Source organism: Ranitomeya imitator, chromosome 2 (genome assembly GCF_032444005.1).
Source record: "Ranitomeya imitator isolate aRanImi1 chromosome 2, aRanImi1.pri, whole genome shotgun sequence".
Classification (NCBI taxonomy): domain Eukaryota; kingdom Metazoa; phylum Chordata; class Amphibia; order Anura; family Dendrobatidae; genus Ranitomeya; species Ranitomeya imitator.
In genome coordinates, this window is record NC_091283.1 from 75,898,735 (window position 1) to 75,926,428 (window position 27,694).

Here is a 27,694-nt window from a genome sequence, read left to right on the forward strand (position 1 = left end):
GACGATCAAAAGCCTGAGCGTATGAACCGCGAGTCATTTTTATACGGAAGGTATATATTGATTCGAGTTCTTAGGTAGCGCTTTTGCAGGCGACATCGTGCGCATAAAGCCGAAGACTTCCATCCCTTCCAATTTGTAATAAATCTGAGATTTCTAACGAGTCTTCTCTCACTAAATAATTTGAAGATATTTATAACATTATTAATTGCTTGATTAAAAGCTGGAATAAACTTTTCCCAATATCACCAGTATGAATGATTCTGAAATGACTTCAGTCAATCATTATTTCTCTGTCAAACACGGTAATTAAAAGTAAGACTAAATCACATTCATACTAATATATTGAGTTTGTGCAGAAGGAAGTAAAATTGCTTTAGACTACAAATCAGATGTGACTTCTGAAACAAATGTGCCAGTAATGTGCCACTGGGCACAAATGGATCCATTGCGTTGCTTTCATTATTGTGACGGCAGAACGATTCCTTTAGTCATCGTACCTGTTCAATGCTGTCAGAGTCCAGGACACTTGTAAATATGAGGCCAGTATGGAAGTTTTGGTTCTTTGGAGTAACGTCTCTCCTTGTGGAGAATGACATGCCAGTGTAAGGAGACTTATAGGCCATGCAATGCTCCTCTGGGAAACTAAATATGCAGTTTGTGTATAGCTACAACACTGGAATACCTGCCAACTTCGCATTGAGTATATCGCCCTCCAGTGGTGAGTTACTATTACTGCATATGACAAGCACCGTTGCTGTATGTTCCTTTTTAGGACAATAAAAGAATATTGAATCCACATTTTTGCTGTGATTTTTCTTGAGATGATTGAGGGAAAAGAAGGACCCTGGGTTAAAGCCAAGATGGATAGAGCGAATGTGATGTCCTCCTTACGAAGAAAAAGTCTGCACAGCTGCCGACAGCCGACACCGGGCGGGAGCAGAGGCAGAGACTCAGTGGGAGATTCTGCACTGCAAGTAAAGCACATATTTTGTTTTTACTACTAACATTACTTATAGGAAAAACTTTTACGAAAAGGGACAATCCCTTTAAGAATGTCTCAACTCTGCAATAAGGACTCAATTGTATAGATGAGTGATCTTCTCTGAGCGCTCACGTTACTTTCAGAAAGCTTTATCTCATTTGATAGATAATGTGATAAATAAACAATCTGCAAAACACTTTATTTAAAAATTATCCTGTCGCCCCCAAAAACAAAACAAAATTCGCTCCAAATTGTTGGCCACTGGGCGCCTCTCTTCTGCCTGACCTGCTGTCTGATGCCGGAGACGGCTGTCAGGGTTTGGGGGTGAAATGTGGGGGTCTTAGACTCTATTCATGCTCTTTTGTCATCCCATTATAACAGGCTTTCACAGCAGACACAATGTGTGCTAGGAAGTAAGGGGAAGGAAGTTCCAGCACTGAAAGTGCTGGCAGAATGCTTGCAAAGAAAAGCTACCAGCTCAAAACAAGTGAATGGCAAAAATGACAGAATGTAGCCAGGTTTTGGACATGATAGCAGTTTTAAGTTGATGAATGCAGCAAGTCCACGCTTTTTGACAGGTTGTGTCTGTGAGAGTACAGGTACACTTCACGTGTTGTGTATTTTTCTAAAATAAAATTACCAGGAGTAATAATCCCTACAGACATCACTAAATACACGGATTATGGGACGCCACATGGTGGATGGGTTAAATTACATTATTTTCATTATTTTTTATTATTCCTGAAAAATGAAACACAAACAAAATGTAGAAAATGACCGTCCATTGTACAATAAAAGTATCGTATAGGCATACATAGAAAATGCAGTTTCTTCAGATTTCTTTTCACAGACGTCATTTCACAAAGAATCTTGGTTTTCTGTAACACATTCACCAGTAATATGTTTTCAGCCATTCAGTGACGGTAATAAACAGTTAAAATAGTTGACGTTTCGCCCATATTTCCTTAAAACCATTGCTATGTCTGTATGGAGGGAGCAGCGGCTGAACGCGGTCCCCGTGATGAAGTGAACAAACGCTGTCGTTTTCTAGGTGAACTAAAACCTTCATGTTCTCAGAACAACCATTGTGATAAGACCTGGAAGAGACAAAGCGGAGACAATCCAGGAGTCAGCAGCGCAGAGTACAACAGTGTCAGCCATGAGGAGGTGTCTGCACAAAGGGTTAAGTGTGGTAGGTGATAGGGAAGTGCTGCTGTGGCCACCTGCTGGCTACTGGGAGGTACTGCAGCATGCTACACCAACGTTTTTAAAGGCGTTGGTCACCATTGAGAATAACGTAAACGCGTGTATTTTGGTCTAAAAAGAATTTTTGGCAATTGGGCTTCATTAAAATTTTGCTCCGTTTGGCTTTTACCTGCTTTTTGTTTCCCTGCACATTGCAAGCTGCAAAAATTAATTAACTGAGAGTCTTTCCGCTCATTTTGTAAGTCTTATCTGTCCTTTTCTGGACTCCTCTGTGCCGTTTTATGACAACTGGCTTCTATCGGTGAGCTAAACTTTCATGTGGCCCTAAAAAAGCTGAGAAGTGATTAGATACTGACGGATAAAAGAGCTCTCTAAATGAATCAGCTCACTGAAGGATTCTTAGTTAACTCATTTTGCAGGGAAACAGCCTGTACAAGTCAAGTGGTACAAAATTCTTAATGAAACCAAATAAATTATTTTTAGCCCAAAATAAATGCATTTAAGTTTTAAAAAAACAAAACAAAAGGTGGCTATATCCTTTAATTCTGTTGCAAAAATAAACCACAATTCTAGAATTACAGAACTACAGGGAGGGGTGTGATTGTTACACTGTTAGCACTATGGCTTCTTACTGAGGTGTTAGGAAAGATTTTGTAGTGATCTGAAGAGGCATCGAGTTTCCAGATACACGCATCCCATAATGTTAGGGGAGAAAATGAAACGGACAAGGTGTTTGGCAGCTCAGATAATCCCACATACATATACTAACCACACAAGATAAAGGAGGGATTAATTATTAAATGTCTGCCCGCTCACAGCTCGTATCAGTGCACATTACAAGTCTGCTCAACCCCAGAAGGATCCTGAGAAAAGTCATAACTTTGGCAAATCTCTTTATTAGGGAATTTGTCTTCATTCCTGTATAAAACAAACCTGCATGCTTTTCCCCAGTGTATTTGTCTGCCTTCAGCTGTAGTGATATAAGAACGTTGTATTGTATTGTATTGTATTGTATTGTACTTGTTTTATTATGTATACCCCTCCTCACATGTAAAGCGCCATGGAATAAATGGCGCTATAATAATAAATAATAATAATAATAATAATAATAACGTCCTGATTTGGAGTACTGATGCTGGCAGTGATCGGCCTCCTGTCTCCTGCGCTGACGTTCTGCTTAGGCCGGGGTCACGTCACACCAGCGTATATTCTCTGGTGTGATTGATTATGTAAATGACACTCTGACTGTGATATGATTCTCTCACACGAGAGAACTGTAGCACAGGTGTGGAGAAGATGGAGAACAAGATTTCTCCATCTTCTTCATTGTGTGTCTGCGGAAATCAGACTGCACTCGGATGTCCTCTGAGTGCAGTCTGATGATTTCCACTCACCAATAGGCTTGAATGATTTCACAGCCACTGGCAGCATGCTGCAATTTTTTTTTCTCATGCCGGTTCAGCATGAGAAAAAAGCTGCATATCTGCACTGCCCCATAGAATAACACTGGTACGAGTGCTATCCAATAAAAGAATCTTTAGTGATTTCTCAGCTGCTCCAAGGCCACAACTATGGTGGTCTACACTGACCCTGCATGATAAGGTCAAGTCCGACATTCACAAGGCTGGGCAGTGTCACCTCTAACATACAGACACACAAAGGCGTCCATACGTCTTACCCTGGATCCAATCGCAGTGGCTGGAGTAAGTGGCACTATATCTCAGATGTTGTGTTTTGCCAATAATGTCTAATGTCTTACTAAATGGCTCCAATGGGAATAATACGGGGCCTCGTTTCACGTGTCCAGCAGGTTACTCTTACCTAAAACATAGGCAGCCACTAACTTTTGATTCACACTTAAGTGGAGGTAGAGCGGCACCACAGACTCCATTTCACCCAGAGTGGGCATCATCAGTGCGGCAATGCAAACCATGCCAAGGAAGACCATCAGTAGACTCGGTCCTGAGGAAGAATGTCTGACATCTGGAAGAAGAAGTACAAAAATAAAGAAAAACTCACTCCCTCCCTGTTCTTAAAATACAAATTTGCCATCATGATGGCGCCGCTGGCCTGAACGTTAGGCGTTACTATGCTAATTTTTATATCGATTAGAAATGTTTTAAAGCATCGTTCCATAGACCTGTAGATAATGGATAAGAAACTGGTGATTTGCCTCCGACGTCTGCACATTCCTAGAATCCCACTCACCCGCTTGGCATGGCGTCTGCTCGAAGAAGACACTTTCCGCTAAGTGTTCTTTGATCCTCTTCTCTTCCTCCTCTTTGTGCTGTTGCTCTTTAGTGGATGGAAGAAGTGTTGCGATTACCTCTTTGCGTCCCAATGCTTTTCTCTGGCTTTGTTCGGATACTTGAAGGCGGAATTTGTCAATGACACCAAAGTGACTGGCTCGGACATCTTTGTGTCGAATAACACTGCAGGAGGGAAGAAGAAACACAATTAACGTTCGTGATTAGCAAAAAAAATCTAGATTCTAATGCGGGCGGAGATGTAGGATATCAGGACTCGATAAGATAAGTTGGTCAGGAGCTCAGGCAGACGTCCGTGCACATCGGTCCACGGACCACTAACGCACGGACCTCTAACGCACGAACCACTAATGTACGGACCACTAACGCACGGACCCCTAACGCATGAACCACTAATGTACGGACCACTAATGCACGGACCACTAATGCACGGACCACTAATGCATGAACCACTAATGTACGCACCACTAATGCACGGACCACTAATGCACGGACCACTACTGGATGGACCACTAATGTACAGACCTCTAATGCACGGACCACTAATGCATGAACCACTAATGTACGCACCACTAATGCACGGACCACTAATGCACGGACCACTACTGCATGGACCACTAATGTACAGACCTCTAATGCATGAACCACTAATGTACGGACCACTAATGTATGGACCCCTAACGCACGGACCACTACTGCATGGACCACTAATGTACAGACCTCTAATGCATGAACCACTAATGTACGGACCACTAATGTATGGACCCCTAACGCACGGACCACTACTGCATGGACCACTAGTGTACGGACCATTAATGTAAGGACCAGTAATGCATGGACCACTAATGTACGGACCACTAATGCATGGACCACTAATGTACAGACCTCTAATGCACGGACCACTAATGCATGAACCACTAATGTACGCACCACTAATGCACGGACCACTAATGCAACGACCACTAATGCACGGACCACTACTGCATGGACCACTAATGTACAGACCTCTAATGCATGAACCACTAATGTACGGACCACTAATGTATGGACCCCTAACGCACGGACCACTACTGCATGGACCACTAATGTACAGACCTCTAATGCATGAACCACTAATGTACGGACCACTAATGTATGGACCCCTAACGCACGGACCACTACTGCATGGACCACTAGTGTACGGACCATTAATGTAAGGACCAGTAATGCATGGACCACTAATGTACGGACCACTAATGCACGGACCACTACTGCACGGACCACTACTGCACGGACCACTACTGCACGGACCACTACTGCACGGACCACTACTGCACGGACCACTAATGCACGGACCACTACTGCACGGACCACTACTGCACGGACCACTACTGCACGGACCACTACTGCACGGACCACTAATGCACGGACCACTACTGCACGGACCACTACTGCACGGACCACTACTGCACGGACTGACCGCAGCTCTCCCAACCCAAGCGCCACAGCCTCAGAAGAATACATAAAGCTGTCTGGAGACCTGCGGCCAGTCTGTGCATCGCGGTCCAAAATAGGATCAATTCGTATGCGTGTCTGAATGAGCCCCAAGGTGAAAAGATGCCCCCGAGGCTGGCCAGGTTCATCTGCAAGGCAGCAGGCAGTCCCCAAATCATGGGCAGGGGAACATAGGGCTGTGGATGTGCTGCTATTTACTGTATATATCACAGGTCCCTGTTCTGCTCATCTGTTTCTTCCATTTGTCAGGCTGAATTAATAAGGGCAGCGTTAAGAAGAATCCACCTGGATATAAAATACTCACATATCAACGCAGCACTGAGGTTTCACCGCACCAGCAGCATCAACAACAATGTACTTGTTAGGGGTTGTGCACAGGACTGTAGAGAAAGAAAGACAGTGTTGGTGAGTGCAGAACTGCATTTTATTATTATTATTATTATAATTATTATTATTAAAGGGAATCTGTCAGTAGGATCAAACCTCATAAGCCATCTATATGGGCACGTAGGGCATAGGAAGCTGAATAATAGGATACCTTCATATCTGTGATCTGATGTCTTATTCCAGTGAAATCCACAATTTTCTTAATATGCAAATGAGCTGTTAAGATCTATGGGCCGGACATAGATCTCCCTGACAATCTGCCTCTAGGGCTTATTATAAATAAAAGGGAGCATTACCAGTGTGAGACATGTACTGTAGCTAAGGAGAGCAGACTGTCAGCCATTACATGTCTCACACTGGTAACGCCCCCTATCATTTATAATAAGCCCTAGAGCAGATTCTCAGGGAGATCTATGTCCAGCCCATAGATCTGAACAGCTCATTTACATTGGATCGCAGATACTACGGTATCGTTTTCTTCAGCTTCCTATGACCCACATGCCAATATAGAGAGTTTAGGAAGGTTGATCCTACTGACACATTCCCTTTAATCTTTTACTTTGCAGATCCTGATGGACTCCAGCATGTTTTATCCATGACAGATGTCATCCCATTGTATTGCAAGGGGAAATCTGTGGCAAAATTTGCAGTGAATTCTTAAGGTACATTGGACTTTTAGTGCAGACACTTGCCATCCCACAGTGACATCATCCACATATATGACACATTATACAGCGGATGATGAATCAGAAACTTAATTACTGGTATATTAAATAATTTATAGTTTTTCTATTTTGGATATTGAGAAGTGTTTTTTTTATTATTTCAGATAAAGGAAAAGTTCTAAAATTAACTCACTAGCCGGTCCATGGATGAAGCACGCAGTATTACAGTGTATATGCGACCTGTGACGGCTGACCAGTAATGATGAGTGAATGTGATCGGATAAGGTGTAATCTGAGCATGCTCCGGTACTAACAAAGTGAGTTATGCATGCTGAAAAAATATGTTCGAGTCCCCGTGGCTGCATGTCTCATGGCTGTTCGACAGCCGCAACACATGCGGGGATCACCTAACAGCCGCAAGATATGAAGTCGTGATGACTTGCACATATAATTCCAGGACGCCTAAGTCACTTTGCTAGTACAAGAGCATGCTCAGATAACACCTTAACGATCACATTCACTCATCATTACTGACCAGTTATTAGCTATTAGTATTGAAATGTTACATTTCGGTGGAAGGTCACTAAACCCAATCAATATGCAATTATCAGTTCTTACGCCTCCCGTAGAAACAGAGCGAAACGTGCGTCGGGGCAGAGGGACGTCCGGGTATCCTCACCTATCCACCTATTGGTATGTACTAGCCGGTATTATTTCAGTAGGGACACATGTTCATGTACCTACTTGTATTAGTGTAGGATTGTTTGACACATCTTTGGGGCATTGTTTGTGTATGCATGTCTAAGTGCACTGCTTTTTTGGCAGCCATAATAATGCATTTATAATAATGCCCTTTTTCAAGTATGCTTATTCATGGTATGCATGTCTCATTATTTCATCACAACTACGTATGTGGCTATAGTACATTCTGTGGTTTAGTTTGTGGGTTTTCCCAGGACATACAGTCCCTCTATTGGTTCAATCTAGCATCTTTCTGTACCATGTTTTAATGTTTTGTATCAATAAAACTATATAGTATTATTTCATTAAGTATCTAGGTTTGAGACTCTTTTTTTCACATATAGAATCTCTTGGTGTGAATTAGCAAATGGCAATGATGTATATGGGGGTTTCTGCGACTCTCACGGGGAACAGCTTTGAGGACAATTTTTTTTTTTAACTTAACTCAATGTTAATTGGGTTTCAATAAGAATTTTTCACCATTTGGCTTATACAAATTATTATTTGGCTTGTTTTCCTGCGGACTGAAATAAAAAATCAGCTAAGAAGAGCTCCAAAAAAGACAGATAAAAGTTACAAACTCCCGATCAGACGATCGCCGCGCCTGACTGACGGAGTCAGTTATCTCCTGCTGCAGACAGTGATAGACGGTGCAACACAAGGACCAGAGAAGGCAAGAAGTGCAACATTTTTAATGACGCTCAACTTCTCCTCCTCCTCCCATCAAAATTCTTATCTTCTGAATATAATGCAATCATCATATTATATGGCATATGTGACAAATTCACTGGCAAAGTACTGGAGGGGAGATATGTATCACTGAGGATGGTAGCTTCAGTGATATGAACCTAGGGAAATGCTCCAATACAATAAGGCTATGTTCACACCTTGCGGCGTCCCTCTGCGGGTTTTCCCGCAGCGGATTTGATAAATCTGCAGGGCAAAACAACTGCGGTTCTCCCTGCAGATTTATCGCGGTTTGTTCCGCGTTTTCCGCTGCGGGTTTCAGCCTATACTATTGATGCTGCATATGCAGCAATATGCAGCATCAATAGTAATGTTAAAAATAATAAAAATTGGTTATACTCACCCTCTGACGTCCCGATCCCTCGGCGCTGCACCCGGCGGTCCGGTTCCAGAGATGCTGTGCGAGAAGGACCCTTCGTGACGTCACGGTCATGTGACCGCGACGTCACCGCAGGTCCTGGTCGCACAGCAACTCTGACCGGACAGCCGCGTGCAGCGCCCAGGAGCTCCGGACATCAGAGGGTGAGTATAACCAAATTTTTTATTTTTTAACCCCAAATATGGTTCCCAGGGCCTGGAGGAGAGTCTCCTCTCCTCCACCCCGGGTACCACCCGCACATTATCCGCTTACTTCCCGCAACGTGGGCACAGCCCCATGCGGGAAGTAAGCGGTTCAATGTATTCCTATGGGTGCAGAATCGCAGCGATTCTGCACAAAGGAGTGACATGCTGCGGGTTGTAAACCGCTGCGTTCCCGCACGGTTTTTCCCGCAGCATGTGCACAGCGGTTTGCGGTTTCCATAGGGTTTACATGTTACTGTAAATGCTATGGAAACTGCTGCGGACCCGCAGCATTAAAATCGCGGCGGTTCCGCGGTAAAAACCGCTAAGTGTGAATATAGCCTAAGTGCTGAGAGGGGTTAATCGGCCATATTAAGGGCTAGGTTTATTGAACAGCTGAGGAGTGGGTGGGAGGCTGTTCACCATATCTCCACCCCGTGATGTGGATTAGGAGGTAAATAGTCAGTCTTCTGAATCATTCAGTGTTGGGTGTGCCTGGAGACTCAAGCTCCAGAGAAGTAAGTATGTGCATGAAAGCTGAACCTTGCCGTTTACCCAGTGCGGGAGGATCCTCCCAGCCACATGGGCTGTGCTATATGTTTTCTTTTATTTTCCCGTTAAGCTATATAATATGATGACTGCAATATGTTAAGAGGATATAAACTTTGATGGGACCAGGGCTTCTTTAAGCCATAGGTGTATACAGTGCATCAATAACTTTTTTTTTATAAACCCCTTTAAGAAAACACAAACACTTGACTGCCTTAGGCTGGGTTCACATTGGGTTAGTGGGTGTCCGCTGGCGGAATCCGTTACATGGCGCAATTAACGCTATGTAACGGATCCGTTAGCGCACCCATTGACCGCAATGTATCTAATGCATCCCTAACGTATGCCATTTTTGGCATGCATTAGCGATGTCCCGTTATTTTCTGACGGACGCTTGCAGCGTTCGAGGTCCGTTTCTCGCTAGCGCAGATCGGGCATCTGCGCTAGCGGGATCGCTAAACGCAATCCCTTTTTGTACACTGCGTTAGCGCATTCCGTTAGCGTATGCTATAAACGGATTGCACTAACGCAATGTGAACCTAGCCTAAGTTTCCAATAGCCCAGAGGACACCACTGTATGAAGTATTGTTTGGACTGCAATGTGCTCGGATTTTCCCCTTGCTTCCTTGGTGTGCATTTTACGGTGGTTTTTCCAAATGTATAAACTCATGCGACAAATTACATCGAGGTGACACAGCACTGAAAATAGACAAAGACAAACCAGCAAGATCCCGTCACACTGCGTTCGCCCTCCGCCAATTATTCCGTGGCAGAACATTTTCATATGAACCTTGTGACACAAGTATTCACGGAAAATCACAAAGCAAAGTAATAATATTCTGACAAGTACAGAAAATACTCCCTTCCTAAGTAAACTGTGATGTCCTGCCAAACCAGATCGCATACAGCAGCAGTGCACGCACTTCATCCCCATTATAACTTCATTATAGTTTGCTTTTATTGTACACTTTAACCCTTTGAGGCCAAGCCCAATTTTCAGTTTTGCTCCTTAGCTTTTTTCCTCCCCTTTTTAAGAATCGTAGCTTTTTATTTAAATTTTTGCCTCTCTTCACACAGGACTTGTTTTACTGCGGACCAAGCTATTGTTTTGCATGAAACCATTAATTTTACCATGTCAAATACCGAATTTTAAGGAATAAATAAAAAAATCCATTGAAATAAAAAAAAAAAATATTCTGCCATTGCGTTTTGCTTTTAAATCATTCAGCAAACGGTAAAAATGTCTTGGCAAAGTTATTCTTCAGGTCAGTAAGGGGGTGGGGGTGCAATTCAACTTTATATATATTTTTTTTTTTTTTTTTTTAGATTTTTCAAAACATTTTAAAATGAAAAGTGGATGGGATTCTTAGAGATCTCCTGCCCCCTGTGCTTTTTTTTTTTTTGGCCTTGATGAGCTTTTGATGTTGCAGATTTTCTGCACCTAATCTGGAAACTAGATTACCGGTGTTGTTTTTGAGCGTTTTTTTTTTTTTATTTTTATAGTTTTTATTGTGTTTTTGACTCATCTTGGTATGTAATGTTCTAAATAAAGCCGTTTTGTTTTTGATGCCTCCTGATAGTAAGCTTTCAGAAAAACTTTATTGGTGCAGTCATGTGCAGATTACACATGGTTTTTTTTACCTGCGGATTTTCTGCATCTAATGCAAATCTATGGGGAAACTTCACACAGAAAACTCCGCGTACCCGCAAGAGAAATTGACATGTTGCGGATTTCACAATTGAACCACAGTTTGGTTTACGATGCTTAAAGAACAACAAAAAAAAAAGCACAGTGGCCATGAAATTTCTATAAATCCCATCCACTTTGCAGGAAATGTAAGATGCAGTGTGTTTTGCTCAGCAAAAAAAAATGCAGCGTCGAAAAACACAAAATCATCGTGGAAAGTTATCTAAGTGTATTTGAAGCAGACATTGAAGCAGATGACCCAAGATGAATTGTGAAAATCTCGGCCTGCTAAAACCAGCCTCTCTCTTTCCCAGGGTTTCCGGTATCCTGATTCTGTGCCCAATGTTCAGCCAACCCTTATCTGATTTTCATAATATCTTTTTTTCCAATTAACCCTTTTAGGGTGCAGTCACATGACCGTATTACTCACAATGCCTGGACTGGCCGGCGGCTCTTCTTACCTGAGCGTGACACCATGTATTTCTATGCAGCTATCATGTTTAGGTCAGTACAGCCGATGACCAGTCCGAGGATTGTGATGCCATCCTCGCGCGAGGCCATGTGACTGCACCAACATTCTGTGTTTATCTGGTCATCAAATAAAAAAAAAAGCACTACAGAAAGAAAGCGGCCATACTGGCCAATAGCCGGTCACAGCATGCTATCAGAATTCTGCACTTGAGCTGTCTCCACCATTTATCATTGGGTCCCTGCAGTGCAATAGTATTGTGACCAGGTATTGGTAAGTATGGCTGCATTTTTTTTCTGTGTTTTTTTTTTTTTTTTTTTTTTTGAATATACAGAAAATCAGTGTGTAAAATCGTTTACTCTGAAGCAAAAACTATGCTTTATCTCAATACCTGGTGATTGTCAGTTTTTTTTTTTTATTTTCTCTTAAGCGGGTCACATTACACAAAATTGCCTGAAAATTAAAAACAAAAAAATTCACAACTGTAATGTAACTTACCTTTAAATTTTAAGGCAAATTCATAGGGGTTATACAAAGTTAACACCTGCTTGTGAGTTGTCTGATCATCGGCGTAAAATATTAGCTCAGTTGGAAAGACAAACACGGGAAGGTTTCCTTCCACTAACTCTGGCTGCCGTCTGTGTTGCTGCATTGGCACAGGATCTGTATTTCCTCCACTGCTCCTTTTGTCTCCAGGACTTTCAAGTCTTGTTTTTCTGGTGCTTGGAAGACCTCTAGTGCATGCCGTCAGATCTGCAGGAGGAAGAGGAGCGTTAATACCGCAGCTCACAACAGACGGACCCAATATGCTCAGCGCAGAATTAGTACATAGGACTGCTACAGCGTCTAATGTCAGGGAGCCGCCAGATGATCGACTCCGCTCCAATAGAACAGACCTCGGTTTCTATTCTGCTGCTTATTGATGTTCAGATAAGTGTTACTAAGCAATCTATTAAATTCACCATAAAAAAATAATAATCTTCCTTTTCACACTGGACACTAGGACTTCTAATAATCTATCCGCACTACATAGAGGTGATATCTGTCACTATGATCCTGCCTGTGAGGGTAATGAGACTGCTGAAAGGTCTTCTGTACAGAACAGGAAGTATCAGAATAGTACATGGTCTAGTGATTAGTACAAAACCAGCAAAATAGCAGATTTTAAAAAAATTTATTTAACATAAATTTAAGTATATGTATACCGCAATCTGATTTAAACAAGAAGTCGTTTTCCGATGACGCATTCCCTTTAATGTGAACAATGTCCCATAGGTGACATTGGGTAGGACAGTGGGAACTACAGTATATAGCAACAGATGTTATTGCTTTTGAATTTTTCAAAGTTAAAGAAAAGAGCAATAAACCCCTTTAAAGGAAATATGATGATAGTAGGAATTATATTTTTCATGAATTTCCCTTCACAGCGATAGCTAAATAATACAATTCTGCCACCACTAGGGGGAGTTTATTCCATACCATGTTATTATTTAGGCCCATGAATATTCAGCAAGCTCATAAGCTCCCCCTAGTGGTGGCAGAATTGTATCAGTTAAAGAGGATCATTCATCAAACCAAGTCAATCTCCAATTTTTGCTCTTATTTTATTCCCGCTGCTCCCCTGAGAAATCCGCTTTTTTTGTTGTTTTTTTTATAAATCCACATTTGTAAGCCTTTTTTCATTTGGGCAAATTTTCATAGTCTTTACCAAGGGTGCATTGCTTGAGTAATTATGCAAAGCAGCCTAAAGACACGCCCACGGATAATACTGAGTCACGCCCCCTTAGTAAAGACTGTAAAAATGAGCTCAAAATAAAAAAAAAAAAAAGCCCCCACATCTCTGGGACTGAATGGTGGATTAAAACAATAAAAAAGGAATACTTATAGGGGCAGTGAGAATACAATGAGAGCAAAAACTGCCCACTGTTGTCCTGGTGAATGTCCTTCTTTAATTATTTTGTTTTTTGGAGACCTGTAGCAGAAAAACAGAGCACTGAAGTCTCCACAGACATACTAAGAGAGTACAGAAGTTTTGGACATAAAAACAAAAAAATAGTGTTGGAGCTTAGAGCATTGTAGACAGGAATGGATGTGCAGAGAATATAATGAGTTGGCTTGTATTAGTGATAATGGACGCAAGAAGTTCCTAAGTAATATAGTTTTGTACTGCAGCAAATGTTGTGGCAGTAACTACAACAGCGGGCAGTAACATGAGGGCAATTTGTATATTATCCACCATCTTCTTGATGGGGGATAAATTACAGGAATTTTTCTCTCAAACCCCTAATATCATACATTCTCTTCCCCCTTGCACTTCATCCAGCTCAAACAAGAAGTGGTTTCCAGGCGTCTCACATCTTCTCCCCCTACTACCTGTACCAGTGACCCTATTCCCGCACATCTTCAGTCCCTATCCCAGGCTGTCACCACTCACCTAACTAAAAAATTTAATTTTGCTCTGTCATCTGGTATCTTTCCCTCCTTCATTTTAACGGCATAAACCCAATACTTGCTCTTGCTAAAGTCTCTAATGATCTAACAGTTAAATGTTATTGTCACTACTGTGCTGATTCTGATCCTGGATCTCTCTGTAGCATTCATCACTGTGGATCCCCAGCTCTCCTCACTATGCTCTCTCCCATCGGCCTCCTAGTTCTCCTCCTACCTCTCTGACTGCTCATACACTGTCTTTTGCTGGAGCCTCTGAGGTGCCAGAACAACAGAAACTCACCATATGTGACCTCATTTTACAAACTACACTCCCCAATGAATTCCTCTAAGGGTGCAGTGATCATATTGACACCACATGTGCCCCACAGAATTTAACACTATTGGACGGTGAAGAAAGAATATTTATATTTTTACCAATAAAATGTTGTTTTAGCCCCAAGTTTTTAATTTTTCAAAGGGCTAATATGTTAGTTTGTTATAAAATATTCTCCTGAGTGCACCAATACCCTACATGTAATCGGGAAATACTTTTCAGGCACAGTGCAAAGCTCAGAAGGGAAGGAGCGCCATACTATAGTGCGGATTTGACTGTTATGGTTTGCTGGTGCCCCAACCAACTGGGAGAGCCCCTGAGGTGCCACAACAGGAGAAACCCTCAAAAGTGACCCCATTTACCAAACTACACCGTTTGATAAATTCCAGGATGGGTGCATAAATACCAGGATGAAGGTCATATACAAGGATGGGGGAGCATACACCAGGACGGGGGAGCATGTACCAGGAAGGGTGCATAAATACCAGGACGGGGGAGCATGTACCAGGAAGGGTGCATAAATACCAGGATGGGGGAGCATGTACCAGGAAGGGTGCATAAATACCAGGATGGGGGAGCATGTACCAGGAAGGGTGCATAAATACCAGGATGGGGGAGCATGTACCAGGAAGGGTGCATAAATACCAGGATGAAGGGCATATACAAGGATGGGGGAGCATACACCAGGATGGGAGAGCATAAATACTAAGATGAAGGGCATATATAAGGATGGGGGAGCATAAATACCAGAATGGGGGAGCATAAATACCAGGATGAAGGGCATATATAAGGATGGGGGAGCATACACCAGGATGGGCGCATAAATACCAGGATGAAGTGCATATACCAGGATGGGGCAGCATACACCAGGATGGGGGAGCATACACCAGGATAGGGAGCATAAATACCAGGATGAAGGGCATATACCAGTATGGGGGAGCATAAATACCAGGATGAAGTGCATATATAAGGATGGCTGAGCATACACCAGGATGGTGGCATATGCATGGATTAGGGGAGCATATACAAGGATGGGGTGCATACGCCAGGATAGGAAGCATATTCCTTTATATCTGCAGTCTGATACCACTGCTCCTGTCTGTGGCTGTGCTCTGCTGCCCCTGCCTGCTCTCTGCATGTGTTGTTTTTTTCTAAACTAAAACCTCAGTATTCAATAAATTGCCATGTTGGCACTTTGCGATAAGTGGGTTTTTGGTTGCAGTTTGGGCACTCTGTCTCTAAAAGGTTTGCCATCACTGCCCTATGCTATGGACTGCGGATAAATTATGATTTAGGGAAAAAAAAAACAGTAAGTGTTTTCCTCTAGTACTCCAGTACTGTTTCCTGATGAACCCATCTACCTAAGTTCTCCAGTGCACGTCCTTACTGTGCTCATTACTGTGCTTTTCTTATGTCTTATCTACCATCTTCCTCCCTTGCATTTCTCCATAGTGCTTTACCGAGGGCAAATTAAATAGTAACTGGGGATCAGTAATTGACTTCTTGTTCAAATCACATTTTTAAGTTAGCATATTTTTTTAATTTTATGTACAAAAAAAAAAAAAAAAATATATATATATATATATATATATATCTCTATATATCTCACTAGATGGTGGCCCGATTCTAATGCATCAGGAATTTTAGAATATGTATGTATGTGTATATAGCAGCCACATAGTATATAGCACAGGCCACGTAGTATATAGCAGACAAATACTACGTGGCCTGTGCTATACAGTCATGGCCAAAAGTATTGACACCCCTGCAATTCTGTCAGATAATCCTCATTTTCTTCCTGAAAATGATTGCAAACACATTCTTTGGTATTATTATCTTCATTTAATTGGTCCTAAATGAAAAAACACAAAAGAGAATGAAGCAAAACATTGATCATTTCACACACAACTCCAAAAATGGGCCAGACAAAAATATTGGCACCCTCAGCCTAATACTTGGTTGCACAACCTTTAGCCAAAATAACTGCGACCAACCGCTTCCGGTAACCATCAATGAGTTTCTTTTACAACGCTCTGCTGGAATTTTAGACCATTCTTCTTTGGCAAACTGCTCCAGGTCCCTGATATTTGAAGGGTGCCTTCTCCAAACTGCCATTTTTAGATCTCTCCACAGGTGTTCTATGGGATTCAGGTCTGGACTCATTGCTGGCCACCTTAGAAGTCTCCAGTGCTTTCTCTCAAACCATTTTCTAGTGCTTTTTGAAGTGTGTTTTGGGTCATTGTCCTGCTGGAAGACCTATGACCTCTGAGGGAGACCCAGCTTTCTCACACTGTGCCCTACATTATGCTGCAAAATTTGTTGGTAGTCTTCAGACTTCATAATGCCATGCACACGGTCAAGCAGTCCAGTGCCAGAGGCAGCAAAGCAACCCCTAAACATCAGGGAACCTCCGCCATGTTTGACTGTAGGGACCGTGTTCTTTTCCTTGAATGCCTCTTTTTTTCTCCTGTAAACTCTATGTTGATGCCTTTGCCCAAAAAGCTCTACTTTGGTCTCATCTGACCAGAGAACATTCTTCCAAAACGTTTTAGGCTTTTCCAGGTAAGTTTTGGCAAACTCCAGCCAGGCTTTTTTATGTCTCGGGGTAAGAAGTGGGGTCTTCCTGGGTCTCCTACCACACAGTCCCTTTTCATTCAGATGCCGACGGATAGTACGGGTTGACACTGTTGTACCCACAGACTGCAGGGCAGCTTGCACTTGTTTGGATGTTAGTCGAGGTTCTTTATCCAACATCCGCACAATCTTGCGTTGAAATCTCTTGTCCATTTTTCTTTTCCGTCCACATCTAAGGAGGTTAGCCACAGTGCCTTGGGCTTTACACTTCTTGATGACACTGCGCACAGTAGACACAGGAACATTCAGGTCTTTGGAGATGGACTTGTAGCCTTGAGATTGCTCATGCTTCCTCACAATTTGGTTTCTCAAGTCTTCAGACAGTTCTTTGGTCTTCTTTCTTTTCTCCATGCTCAATGTGGTACACACAAGGATACAGGACAGAGGTTGAGTCAACTTTAATCCATGTCAACTGGCTGCAAGTGTGATTTAGTTATTGCCAACACCTGTTAGGTGCCACAGGTAAGTTACAGGTGCTGCTAATTACACAAATTAGAGAAGCATCACATGATTTTTCGAACAGTGCCAATACTTTTGTCCACCCCCTTTTTTATGTTTGGTGTGGAATTATATCCAATTTGGCTTTAGGACAATTCTTTTTGTGTTTTTTCATTTAAGACAAATTAAATGAAGATAATAATACCAAATAATTTGTGTTTGCAATCATTTTCAGGAAGAATCTGACAGAATTGCAGGGGTGTCAATACTTTTGGCCATGACTGTATACTATGTGGCTGCTATATACAAACATACATACATATTGTAGAATACCCGAGGCGTTAATACAGCCCACGTACTGTATAACACAGGCCACACAGTATATAGCAGCCACGCAGTATATAACACAGGCGACGTAGTATATAACAGAGGCCACGCAGTATATAACACTGGACATGTAATATATAACACAGACCATGCAGTACAGAACACTGGCCAGGTCGTATATAGCAACCACGCAGTATATTACACAGCCCACGCAGTATATGACACTGGCCACGTAATATATAACACTGGCCACGTAATATATAGCACAGCCCACGCAGTATATAACACTGCCCACATAGCATCTAACACTGGCCAGGTAGTATATAGCAGCCACGCGGTATATTACACAGCCCACATAGAATATAGCAGTGTGGGCACCATATCCCTGTTAAAAAAAAATAATTAAAATAAAAAATAGTTACTCACCCGCCGGGATCCATTCCAGCGAAGTGGTGGCGCTGTCGATGCACGCGCGGCTGCCATCTTCCGTTCCCAGGATGCATTGCGAAATTACCCAGATGACTTAGCGGTCTCGTGAGACCGCTAAGTCTTCTGGGTAATTTCGCAATGCATTGCCGGGAACGGTAGATGGCGGCAGGCCGCGAGCGCATCGTCGGACTACGGAGGGTGACTATAGCAGGTTTTTTGTTTTTTTATTATTTTTAACATTACATGTTTTTACTCTTGATGCTGCATAGGCAGCAGCAATAGTAAAAAGTTGGGGACACACAGGGTTAATAGTAGCGGAGTGATTTATATGATTATATACTCACCTACGCCGCCTTTCCCGCTCCTCGCGATGCAACCGGCACGTTCCGGTCGCACGGATGGTCTGGCAGAAGGACCTGCCATGACGTCACGGTCATGGGACCGCGACGTCATCACAAGTCCTGTGCGCCTGCGCAGAAAGGACCTGCCGTGACGTCACGATCACGTGACCGCGACGTCATGACAGGTCCTGCACGACAAGGACCTGTCGTGACGTCACGGTCACGTGACCGCGACACTGTCACGTGACCGCGACGTCAGCACACCCTGAGACCGGAAGATGCCGCCTCCACCCCACACAGGCGACAGTGCTACAACGCGCCTGCGGAAGGCGAGTATGTTTATTTTTTATTTTTTTTTAACCTGCGTCATACGTGGCTGGGCAATACACTACATAGCTGGGCAATATGCTACATGGGCTGTGCAATATACTATGTGGCTCTGTGCTGTATACTATGTGACTGGTCAATATACTACGTGGCTGGGCAATATACTACGTGGACATACATATTCTAGAATACCCGATGCGTTAGAATTGGGCAACCATCCAGTGGTGTATGTGTGTATTTTATATATATATATATATATATATATAATATCTCTCAACCAGCACTCCCAATGTGAACACATGCAAGCTGTATCATATAGATATAATGAAACACAGCAGCACATGTATATGAATCTAGGCCATGTGAAAACACAGACAAATATTCGATATGAATCATACTACTCAAAAATATATATATATATATATTTTCAAAAAAAATTTTTCATAAAACTTAGTTATAGATAAAATGAAGATTCTTAGCGTATAAATTGGCCAATTCATGTGTGCCCATCAACCACGGCAAGGTGATCTCCCTCTGATGGGTCCTACTCTACTGTACATGCCACTCAGTAGGACCCATCAGAGGGAGATCACCTTGCCGTGGTTGATGGGCACACATGAATTGGCCAATTTATGTGCCAAGAATCTTCATTTTATCTATAACTAAGTTTTATGAAAAAATATTTTTGAGCAGTATGATTCATATCGAATATTTGTCTGTGTTTTCACATGGCCTAGATTCATATACATGTGCTGCTGTGTGTGTGTGTATATATATATATATATATATATTTACTTTTTTTCTACCCTAAGGATTTTTAATGGGAGGGTTATGGATTATTGGATTTTATATGAATGGCGCTACACTATTTAGATGCGGAACCAACTATTCTTGCAAAAGAAAATTCTCCGTGGTGGGAACAGTTCTAGAAGCTAAACTCTACAACTACGATGGCTAGTAATTAAAAGTTACATACACTTTCATATACATTTTTTGTTGTACTTGTTCACTAGCTTTCTAAATATAAAGTGAAGCAACTTTCTAAATAATCTTCATTACCTAATTTCTACCATTTTTTCTGCTGCACTCACGTCCCGGACCGGCTATGCTCATGCAGTGCCAGTGCTATAATTCCTGTGGGGGGTTGTTGCTGTGTCACGTTATATTACATAACCGCTGCAGCCAATCTACCTCCATCACAATTCCAGAACAATGTAAAGTGATCGCCAGGAATTACAAAAGGTAGGTATGTGTTTTTTTTATTTATTTAGGACAATTAAAAAATTAAAGAGGACCAGTAGCAGGTGAAAAGGGACCATTATTTTATTCCCACTGCTCCTTTGAGTATTCACTTGCAGTTTTTTTTTTTTTTTTTTTTGTATAGTTTTTTTTTTAAATCCGGCATACCATTCCAGAGCCTTTTTATTTTGTGCTAACTTTTATGGTCTTTACAAGGGGACAGTGCTCACAGGGTCATTATGCAAAGCTGACACTGAATGAGCACAGGCGGTCCGAGAAGTGAGTATGTGTTACTTTTGTCGAAGCGTATGGGACGTTCCAACATGACAACGATCCAAAATACAAGGCCAAGTCGACCTGTCATTGGCTACAGCAGAACAAAGTGAAGGTTCTGGAGTGGCCATCTCAGTCTCCTGACCTCAATATCATTGAGCCACTCTGGGGAGATCTCCAGAGCGCAGTTCATGCTAGACGACCCAGGAATTTACAGGAACTGGAGGCTTTTTGCCAAGAAGAGTGGGCAGCTTTACCATCTAAGAAAATAAAGAACCTCATCCACAACTACCACAAAAGACTTCAGGCTGTCATAGATGTTAGAGGGGGCAATACATGGTATTAAGAAATGGGGTAAGTGAACTTTTGATCAGGGCCATTTGGATGTTTTGCGTTGTCACTATGATTTAAAAAGATAAAACACAGTAGTTTGATAATAAATGGCTTCACCCAACCACTAACCATGAGTAGAGAAAATGTTTTGGTGTTACCATTCATATTCTCTGGAAAAAAGGCCAAGAAAGCAAAAATTCTGCCGGGGTATGTAAACTTTTGAGCACAACTGTACGTGACTGTGAGCACGCTTTGTGCTGCTATTCACTGACAATACGTCACAGGTATCAGCAAACATTGTGGAGAACCAGTTGTTTCTTTATGCACAAAGCTAAAAGAATGGGAGTCAGACATCTGGCTAAGGCTTAGCACATCACGAAATGATTAGTCTATGGTAATCGGAGTTATATAATAACACCGCCACACTTGTTTTATCTCCTTGTAATAAATACAATAATGTATATTTAATGATGTGAAATCTATATACACAGCCAACGACACTTTTAGCACAAAGAGATAAACAAAGTCCATTTTAGATTTATGACCTCCAGAGGATACAATAAAGCTGTAGATTACTTGGCGTGCATTGCTCGGTCTCTCGGACGCTGCGGAGCACACTATAAATATACGCTCCATATCAATAATATGGCTTTCTACATAGACAGTATATTTCAAGCTTGCTGAAGGTTTTAGATAATGAGTAAGATGATGCAGATTTCCTTACAAGTTCTCTATGGCTATGCTAATCCCTTTAATGGGTGGATTTAATTAGTGACTGCATGTTCCTGAAATTATATGGCTCTCTGGTCACAACCCTGTGTGACAGCCTGATAAAGCGCAACACAGGAGAACTGCTGTGACTCGTCCTCTCGATAATGTTAATGACTAGCTATGTACCAGAAAAATAAATAACCAGTATGACGAAGTGGAAACACAAAGTTCTTGCTGCATGAGTCTGATAGATGTAAACAATGTACCCATGGGGGGAGTTCTGCTGCCTGCGGAACCAGTACAGCAACAAAAGCATATCGGATTGTGGAAAAAGCACATGACATATACACTTCGAGAGTAACCGTCGTTTTATTATTTTTTTTCATAAATCAATGGCAAATAAAAAATAAAAGGTCAAATGTTAGCAGAGAATTCTGCTTCTTTCTCCTCCTGGACTGAGCTTTCATTCTCAACATTCTTAATTCACAGGTAAATCTGTATTCAGTGAACTTAGATAGGAGATTACAGTTGGTGCCCATAAAGTTCTATGCAGAACTGTAACTATTATTTCAGTAGAACCTGCAGCAGAAGATCTGTCTATAGCTCTGCTCTCCTCCCTTCTGACCTCTCCATAGAACCTTATGAGCACCAAATTACCATCTCCTACCTCAGTAATGGGAAAACCTGTCTTCAGTGAATACAAATTTTACTGTGAATCGAGAGTGAACAATCAACCCAGGAGGTGAAAAAAAGCTATTTTTTTTCTGAGAAGACATATTACAAAGTTGCTTGTTATCATTAGTACTATTGATTTATTAAATCAAAAATAAAATGACAGCTACTCTTTAAAGGGAATCTGTCAGCAGAATGTCAAGCCCCCCATTATTTATATGTGTATGTTGCTCTTTAAAGGACAAGTCGCGCAATACCTCTACATGGCCGGTCTGTTCCTCCGTTACTAAGAAATCAGCATTGTGACATTATATATTGGTGCGCCCCTTTCTATCTTTACTCTTGTGCTAGTTGTTGCCCCGTGTCCCGGGGTGTTCTTTGGGAGCAGCACACGCATATTTTTGCGTAATTTTGTATATTATTATTATATATATAATTTTTTTTTTTTTTTTTTTTTTTTTTTTTTTTCATATTGGTTTTTGCATACTCGGGTTTAGGGTGATGGACTGGGAGGCTAGGGAGGCGGCCTGGCTAGCCAAACCATCCAATGTGTTTGATCTTTCTGGATCGGTTGCTGTTGAGTCAGAATCAGGTTTTTCCAATGTGTGCTCAGAATTGATGAGGGCACATAAGACAGGGATTAGACTCTGGTGGAACATGAGGAGTCTAGAAGAGTATTTGAAATTAGGTTTGATACCTCGTGGTTTGAGGGTCTCCATATTTCCAGCTTGGGAACCCTCAGGATCATTTAAACAGATTTGGGAACAGGGTCTTACACGCTGTTCAAATATACTTATCAACCTATTATTGGAGCATGACAGAGACCTGTTTACGGCGACCAAGACCTCCATTAAAGAATTGGAAACCAAATTGAACACATTTGAAGGGACACAGGTGCATACCTTCAAGACCACACTTAAAGAGACCTTGGACAAATATGAGGTAGAGGTGACGAGCAGGAAGCGTAAAAAACTTCTTAGGGACAGGACTGATTTTGAGCAAAATGCAGTGTATAGATGGACGCACAGGGGTAACCCACGCCGTACTAGAACCTATGGCCATGGTTCCGTGACAGCAACTACAATATCCACCTCTCTACCTCGTGGTGAAGAAAGCTCTAGTGATGATTTTTTATCTTCCACCGGAAGCGAGGTAGACCACGGACCAGGCGTGGGAGGAGACGGAGGGGGAACAAGAAAACGCATAACGCGCCACAGGGACCACAATCCGACTTACCCCCACAAATACTCAACCAGACGGAAATAAATCAAGCCTCCTCCCCCCCTGATACGGAACAGACCTCTGGAGCCTCTACATCCACCCTCCAGGTAATAAATCTTTCTAAATATGAACTTACTGCGGTGGAACTTGCCGTCCTGAAGAGGGGTTTAACTTTTGCTCCCACACATACGGCCGACAAATTTACTTTAGTTAAGGACCTCTATTTGTTTTGTAGGAACCTCACATTTCAGGTTATCTACAAAAAACCGGATATTCTACAATCAATACCTGAGGATGAGCGCCAAGCCTTTCAAGATCTACTAGCCCTACTGGAGGAGAACGAATCAGGGTGTACCAGAAGAAAGTTCCCTGGCAGAAATAGATCCCTTAAAACGCCTTCCTTTTCCTTGGTACCCGCAATCAAGATATTCTTTGAGCTGGTGAAACGAGACATTCTGGCAATGCCAACACAGGTGGGTAGATCCTCTAACCTTAATCTTGCCGAAAAACGGGCCTTGCGGGACTTACAAAGCAACAAGGAATTTGTGATTAAAGAGGCGGATAAGGGGGGCAATGTGGTGCTGTGGTCAATTGAAGCATATTTAGAGGAGGCCAATAGACAGCTCACTAACCCCAGATGCTATCAAAAATTACCTTCAGATCCCACGGCAGTGTTTGCGTCTAAATTTGACTCTTTACTCTGCAGGACGCTAAGTTTCGGCATTATCTCGCCCCAAGAGAAAAAATATTTATGGGTGGAACATCCGGTCACGGCAACATTTTATATGTTGCCGAAGATACATAAAGACGAGAAGAAACCACCAGGAAGGCCGATTGTTTCTAGCATTGGGAGTATCTGCGAGCGGGCAAGTGAGTATTTGGACTTCTTCTTCCAGCCAATAGTCACGGCCTTGCCCTCCTTTATAAGGGATTCTGCCCATTTTATTGAGGTCTGTGGACGGATAGAACTGCCGGGAGAATTCTACCTGGTAACTTGTGATGTGGAGTCTTTGTACTCCAACATCAAGCATAGTGATGGCCTGCATGCGGTTACTTTTTGCCTAGACAAACTGTCACACTCAGATCGGGGGCATGATTCTTTTCTGTTGGATCTGCTGAAATTTGTTCTTCATCACAACTATTTTTTGTTTGATAGAACATTTTATTTACAGACAGCTGGAGTGGCAATGGGGGCGAAATGTGCACCAACCTACGCAAACATCTTCTTAGGTTGGTGGGAGGAGGTGTTTGTGTACCCATCCCTGGCATATCAACATCATGTCCGGAATTGGCATCGCTATATCGATGACTTATTCTTTATTTGGTCGGGCAGCAGGGAGGGTTGTACTGATTTCATCCACAGCCTCAATTCCAACCCCCATAATATCTTTTTAACCCACTCTATTTCCAACAGTTCGACTAGCTTTCTGGATCTGAGAATTTTCGTACAAGGGAACAAGCTGGTCACGGACCTTTTCCGGAAGCCCACTGCTACTAACGCTCTTTTGGAGTTCAACAGTTTTCACCCTTGGCACACGAAGGTGGGCGTCCCGACGGGACAATTTTTACGCATTAGACGTAATTGCACTCGGGATCAAGATTTTCTGATGCAAGCTCGGGATCTGACGGACCGCTTCAGACAGAGGAGTTATCCCAAACGAGTGGTTGCCACGGCTTTCCAGCGAGCAAGACAACATGATCAGGCCTCACTTTTGATTCCTGTGGGTCGTTCCCGAGAATCGCAGACGAGGTTCATCACGGACTATAATGACAGCTGGGGGCAGGTAAGACACATCCTCACCAGACATTGGCCGATCTTGCAAACAGATATGCAAACCACACAAGTCATCAGCAATAGGCCGTTATTGACATCTAGAAGAGCCCCGAATCTGAGGCAGTTGTTGACCAGGAGCCATTTTTCTAGGCCCACGGTCAAACTTAATAGGGGTATTGTCCTCAAGGGATCATTCCCCTGTGGGGAATGTAATGTCTGCCCCTTTATGACGCCCACCCGGGACATATTTACACACCCCACGAACTCCAGCAGACATGCGTTAAAGGCTTACATCAACTGCAGGAGCAGAAATGTTATTTATGTGCTAATTTGCCCTTGTAATATGATCTATGTAGGGCAAACATCCCAAGAACTACGTAAGAGGTTTCAAAAACACGTATCAACCATACGCCTGGCGGCTACGGACCAAGGCAAAGGTAAAATCTTGACTCCTGTGGCGGCGCATTTCTTGCTGAAACATAGGGGTTCGCCCATTGATTTGCAAGTTGTGGGGTTACAGAGGGTTTCCTGTGGCGAAAGGGGTGGCAATATATCTAACTATCTCTTGCGTGCTGAGTCCAGGTGGATTTTCGATCTTCAGGCGGTCGCACCCATGGGCCTAAATGAGGAATTGCTCTTCACGGGGTTCCTAGGATAGTTGGCGCGTAGATTCATTGGGGTATTTTTAGTTTCTGGGACGTCTGATTTGGTTCCCTTCAGATTTGGTGCCCATATCTAATTTTGCATTTGTCTCCATTCAGGAAGGCTGAGGACGCACCCAAAAGGGTGATGATCATCCCTGGAAATTGGGATATGGATATTACAAGCTTACTGTGGGGACCAACATGGATGCAGAGGTCTTTGACACATTAGATAATGAAGTGGACCCTGGAGGGTGGATGTGCGGCATGCCATTATGGCAAATGGAAGGACATCTTATGCAGAAGAGATTTTGCTCTCACAGCTACAATGCGGATTTTATGGCAAACTCCTATTATGGACCATGGGCTCGGATGCGCATTTGAGATTGGCAAGTCGGAAGGGGCTTGTGATGAAGAGTGCTTTCTCTCGTATAGATCTGGATGGTGTCGGCCTCATCGACTATGGGACTATAAGCTGGGGACCGGAAACGTCTACATAGCGGCATTGAGAGAATACTCGTACATATACTTACGGACTCAAGGGACATCAGTCTGTTTATATTTATATATGTGTGTGTTTTTTGCCTGATATTGTTATATACTGTATATGGTTGCTGTATAGGTGTTTACGTGCACTTATACCTGTGCACTTGCCAACAATAATAATATTCCTTTCTCCCTTTCAGGTTTTCTGGGTGGCTTTATATGCCCTGTCTTTTTTTGTGTCCTTTGGCGGTTTTGCCTTTAATCACTAGTATATGTCTATGATTGTGATATCTCCCGGCATTCTGCGGGTGGATATCTTGTGCCTCTGTGTCTTGCTGCAACATGCACACTCTGCCCTCTTTTTACCTGTTGTGTTTTTTTTTTTTTTTTTTTTTTCCCCTCCCTTCCCCCCTCTCTGGCTTTTTGGTCCTTATCCCACCCCCTCTGCTCTGTGTCCCATGATGTGTCCATCTAGCCGGCCTCGCTAGCTTAGTCCGGTCCTCGGGCTTTATTCCATTTCTCTTTGCCCTGTGTCCTATGACGTGTCCATCTAGCCGGCTGGCACGGCGCGTGCGCAACGTGGTCCTATGGAATACCGCGGTTTGCGCGTGCGCATGTGACCTTTTGGACGCTCTAGGATTGCCGTTCATTATGATTGTGTTCCTGTCGTCATGGCGTCGCCGGCGTCTTCCGGCTTTTACCTCTCTCTCTCTCTCTCCCACACCGGTATGCAATTTACCTTATTGGATTTATTATTTAAGCACACACTGTTGCACCTTTAGTTTCACTTCCCCTGACGAAGCTGCGGAGGCAGCGATACGCGTGGGGTGCGCTCCCACCTTATCCTTCTCCTACCTCAGGGCCATTTTGGGGCTGTTATGTTCCCTGGCTCTATGTGGATTTAACCCTTGTGGTGCTCTGTGCCCTTTGACATTGCTGCATCTCCATATACCAGAATTGACGCAGGACAGGTTGTATCCACAGCTGTTATATAGCATGCTATCACATTCCAATCTCAGGACTATGTATTGCATGGATGTTTCATTTTTTGGTTATTAGCAGTGGATACTGACATATTGTGGTCGAGTCCTTTGCGGCCTGTATAGGCACATTTTTGCAGGAGAGCATATGTGACTAGGTGCATCTAGGGTAGGATATTACTGTTTTCCTATTGTATTATGGGATTGTCATTTATTATGGGATATGATGGGTATAGGGATTTGTACATTTGTTTTTAAATGTTTTTAACATGTTTTTTGAGGTGTTTAATAAAGGTGTTTTGCTTTATAGTACTACCGATTGTCTCTATATTTTGGGTTGTGCATACTA

At 42.6% G+C, this 27,694-nt stretch overlaps 2 protein-coding genes across 6 annotated transcripts in view; one reads left to right on the top strand and one right to left on the bottom strand.

Moving 5' to 3' along the window:
- Positions 1-1,684: 1,684 nt before the first annotated feature.
- MOSPD1 (motile sperm domain containing 1) overlaps positions 1,685-27,694 on the bottom strand; it is a 75,366-nt gene continuing 49,356 nt past the window's right edge. For all 3 annotated transcript variants that reach the window (XM_069746978.1, XM_069746977.1, XM_069746976.1), the window contains 5 exons: positions 12,254-12,508; positions 6,254-6,329; positions 4,397-4,620; positions 4,010-4,171; positions 1,685-2,079 (listed from right to left, as the gene is read on the bottom strand). In XM_069746978.1, coding sequence (XP_069603079.1) covers positions 2,048-2,079; positions 4,010-4,171; positions 4,397-4,620; positions 6,254-6,329; positions 12,254-12,407 — 648 coding nt within the window. In that variant the 5' untranslated portion in view covers positions 12,408-12,508 and the 3' untranslated portion in view covers positions 1,685-2,047. The remainder of the gene's footprint in view (positions 2,080-4,009; positions 4,172-4,396; positions 4,621-6,253; positions 6,330-12,253; positions 12,509-27,694) is intronic.
- Positions 22,595-27,215, top strand: LOC138661948 (uncharacterized). Of its 3 annotated transcripts, XR_011317986.1 has the most exons (5): positions 22,667-23,937; positions 24,171-24,334; positions 24,879-25,248; positions 25,595-25,675; positions 26,000-27,215. XR_011317986.1 is itself a non-coding variant. In XM_069746973.1 (3 exons), exons 2-3 carry the CDS (start codon positions 23,926-23,928, stop codon positions 25,685-25,687), a joined length of 1,416 nt encoding a protein of 471 aa, XP_069603074.1. In that variant the 5' UTR covers positions 22,595-23,571; positions 23,700-23,925; the 3' UTR covers positions 25,688-25,992. The 3 variants fall into 3 exon arrangements, 2 of the variants coding, with proteins under 2 accessions (XP_069603074.1, XP_069603075.1); XM_069746973.1 differs by lacking the exon at positions 26,000-27,215 and having other exon boundaries at positions 22,595-23,571; positions 23,700-25,248; positions 25,595-25,992; XM_069746974.1 differs by having other exon boundaries at positions 22,597-25,248.

Excerpts from the sequence above, each read along its gene's own strand:
- LOC138661948 (XM_069746973.1), top strand. The coding sequence starts at position 23,926 with ATGCCAACACAGGTGGGTAGATCCTCTAACCTTAATCTTGCCGAAAAA. Across the intron at positions 25,249-25,594 it reads ATAATGACAGCTGGGGGCAG|GGCAAACATCCCAAGAACTA; the intron begins GTAAGACACATC and ends TGATCTATGTAG.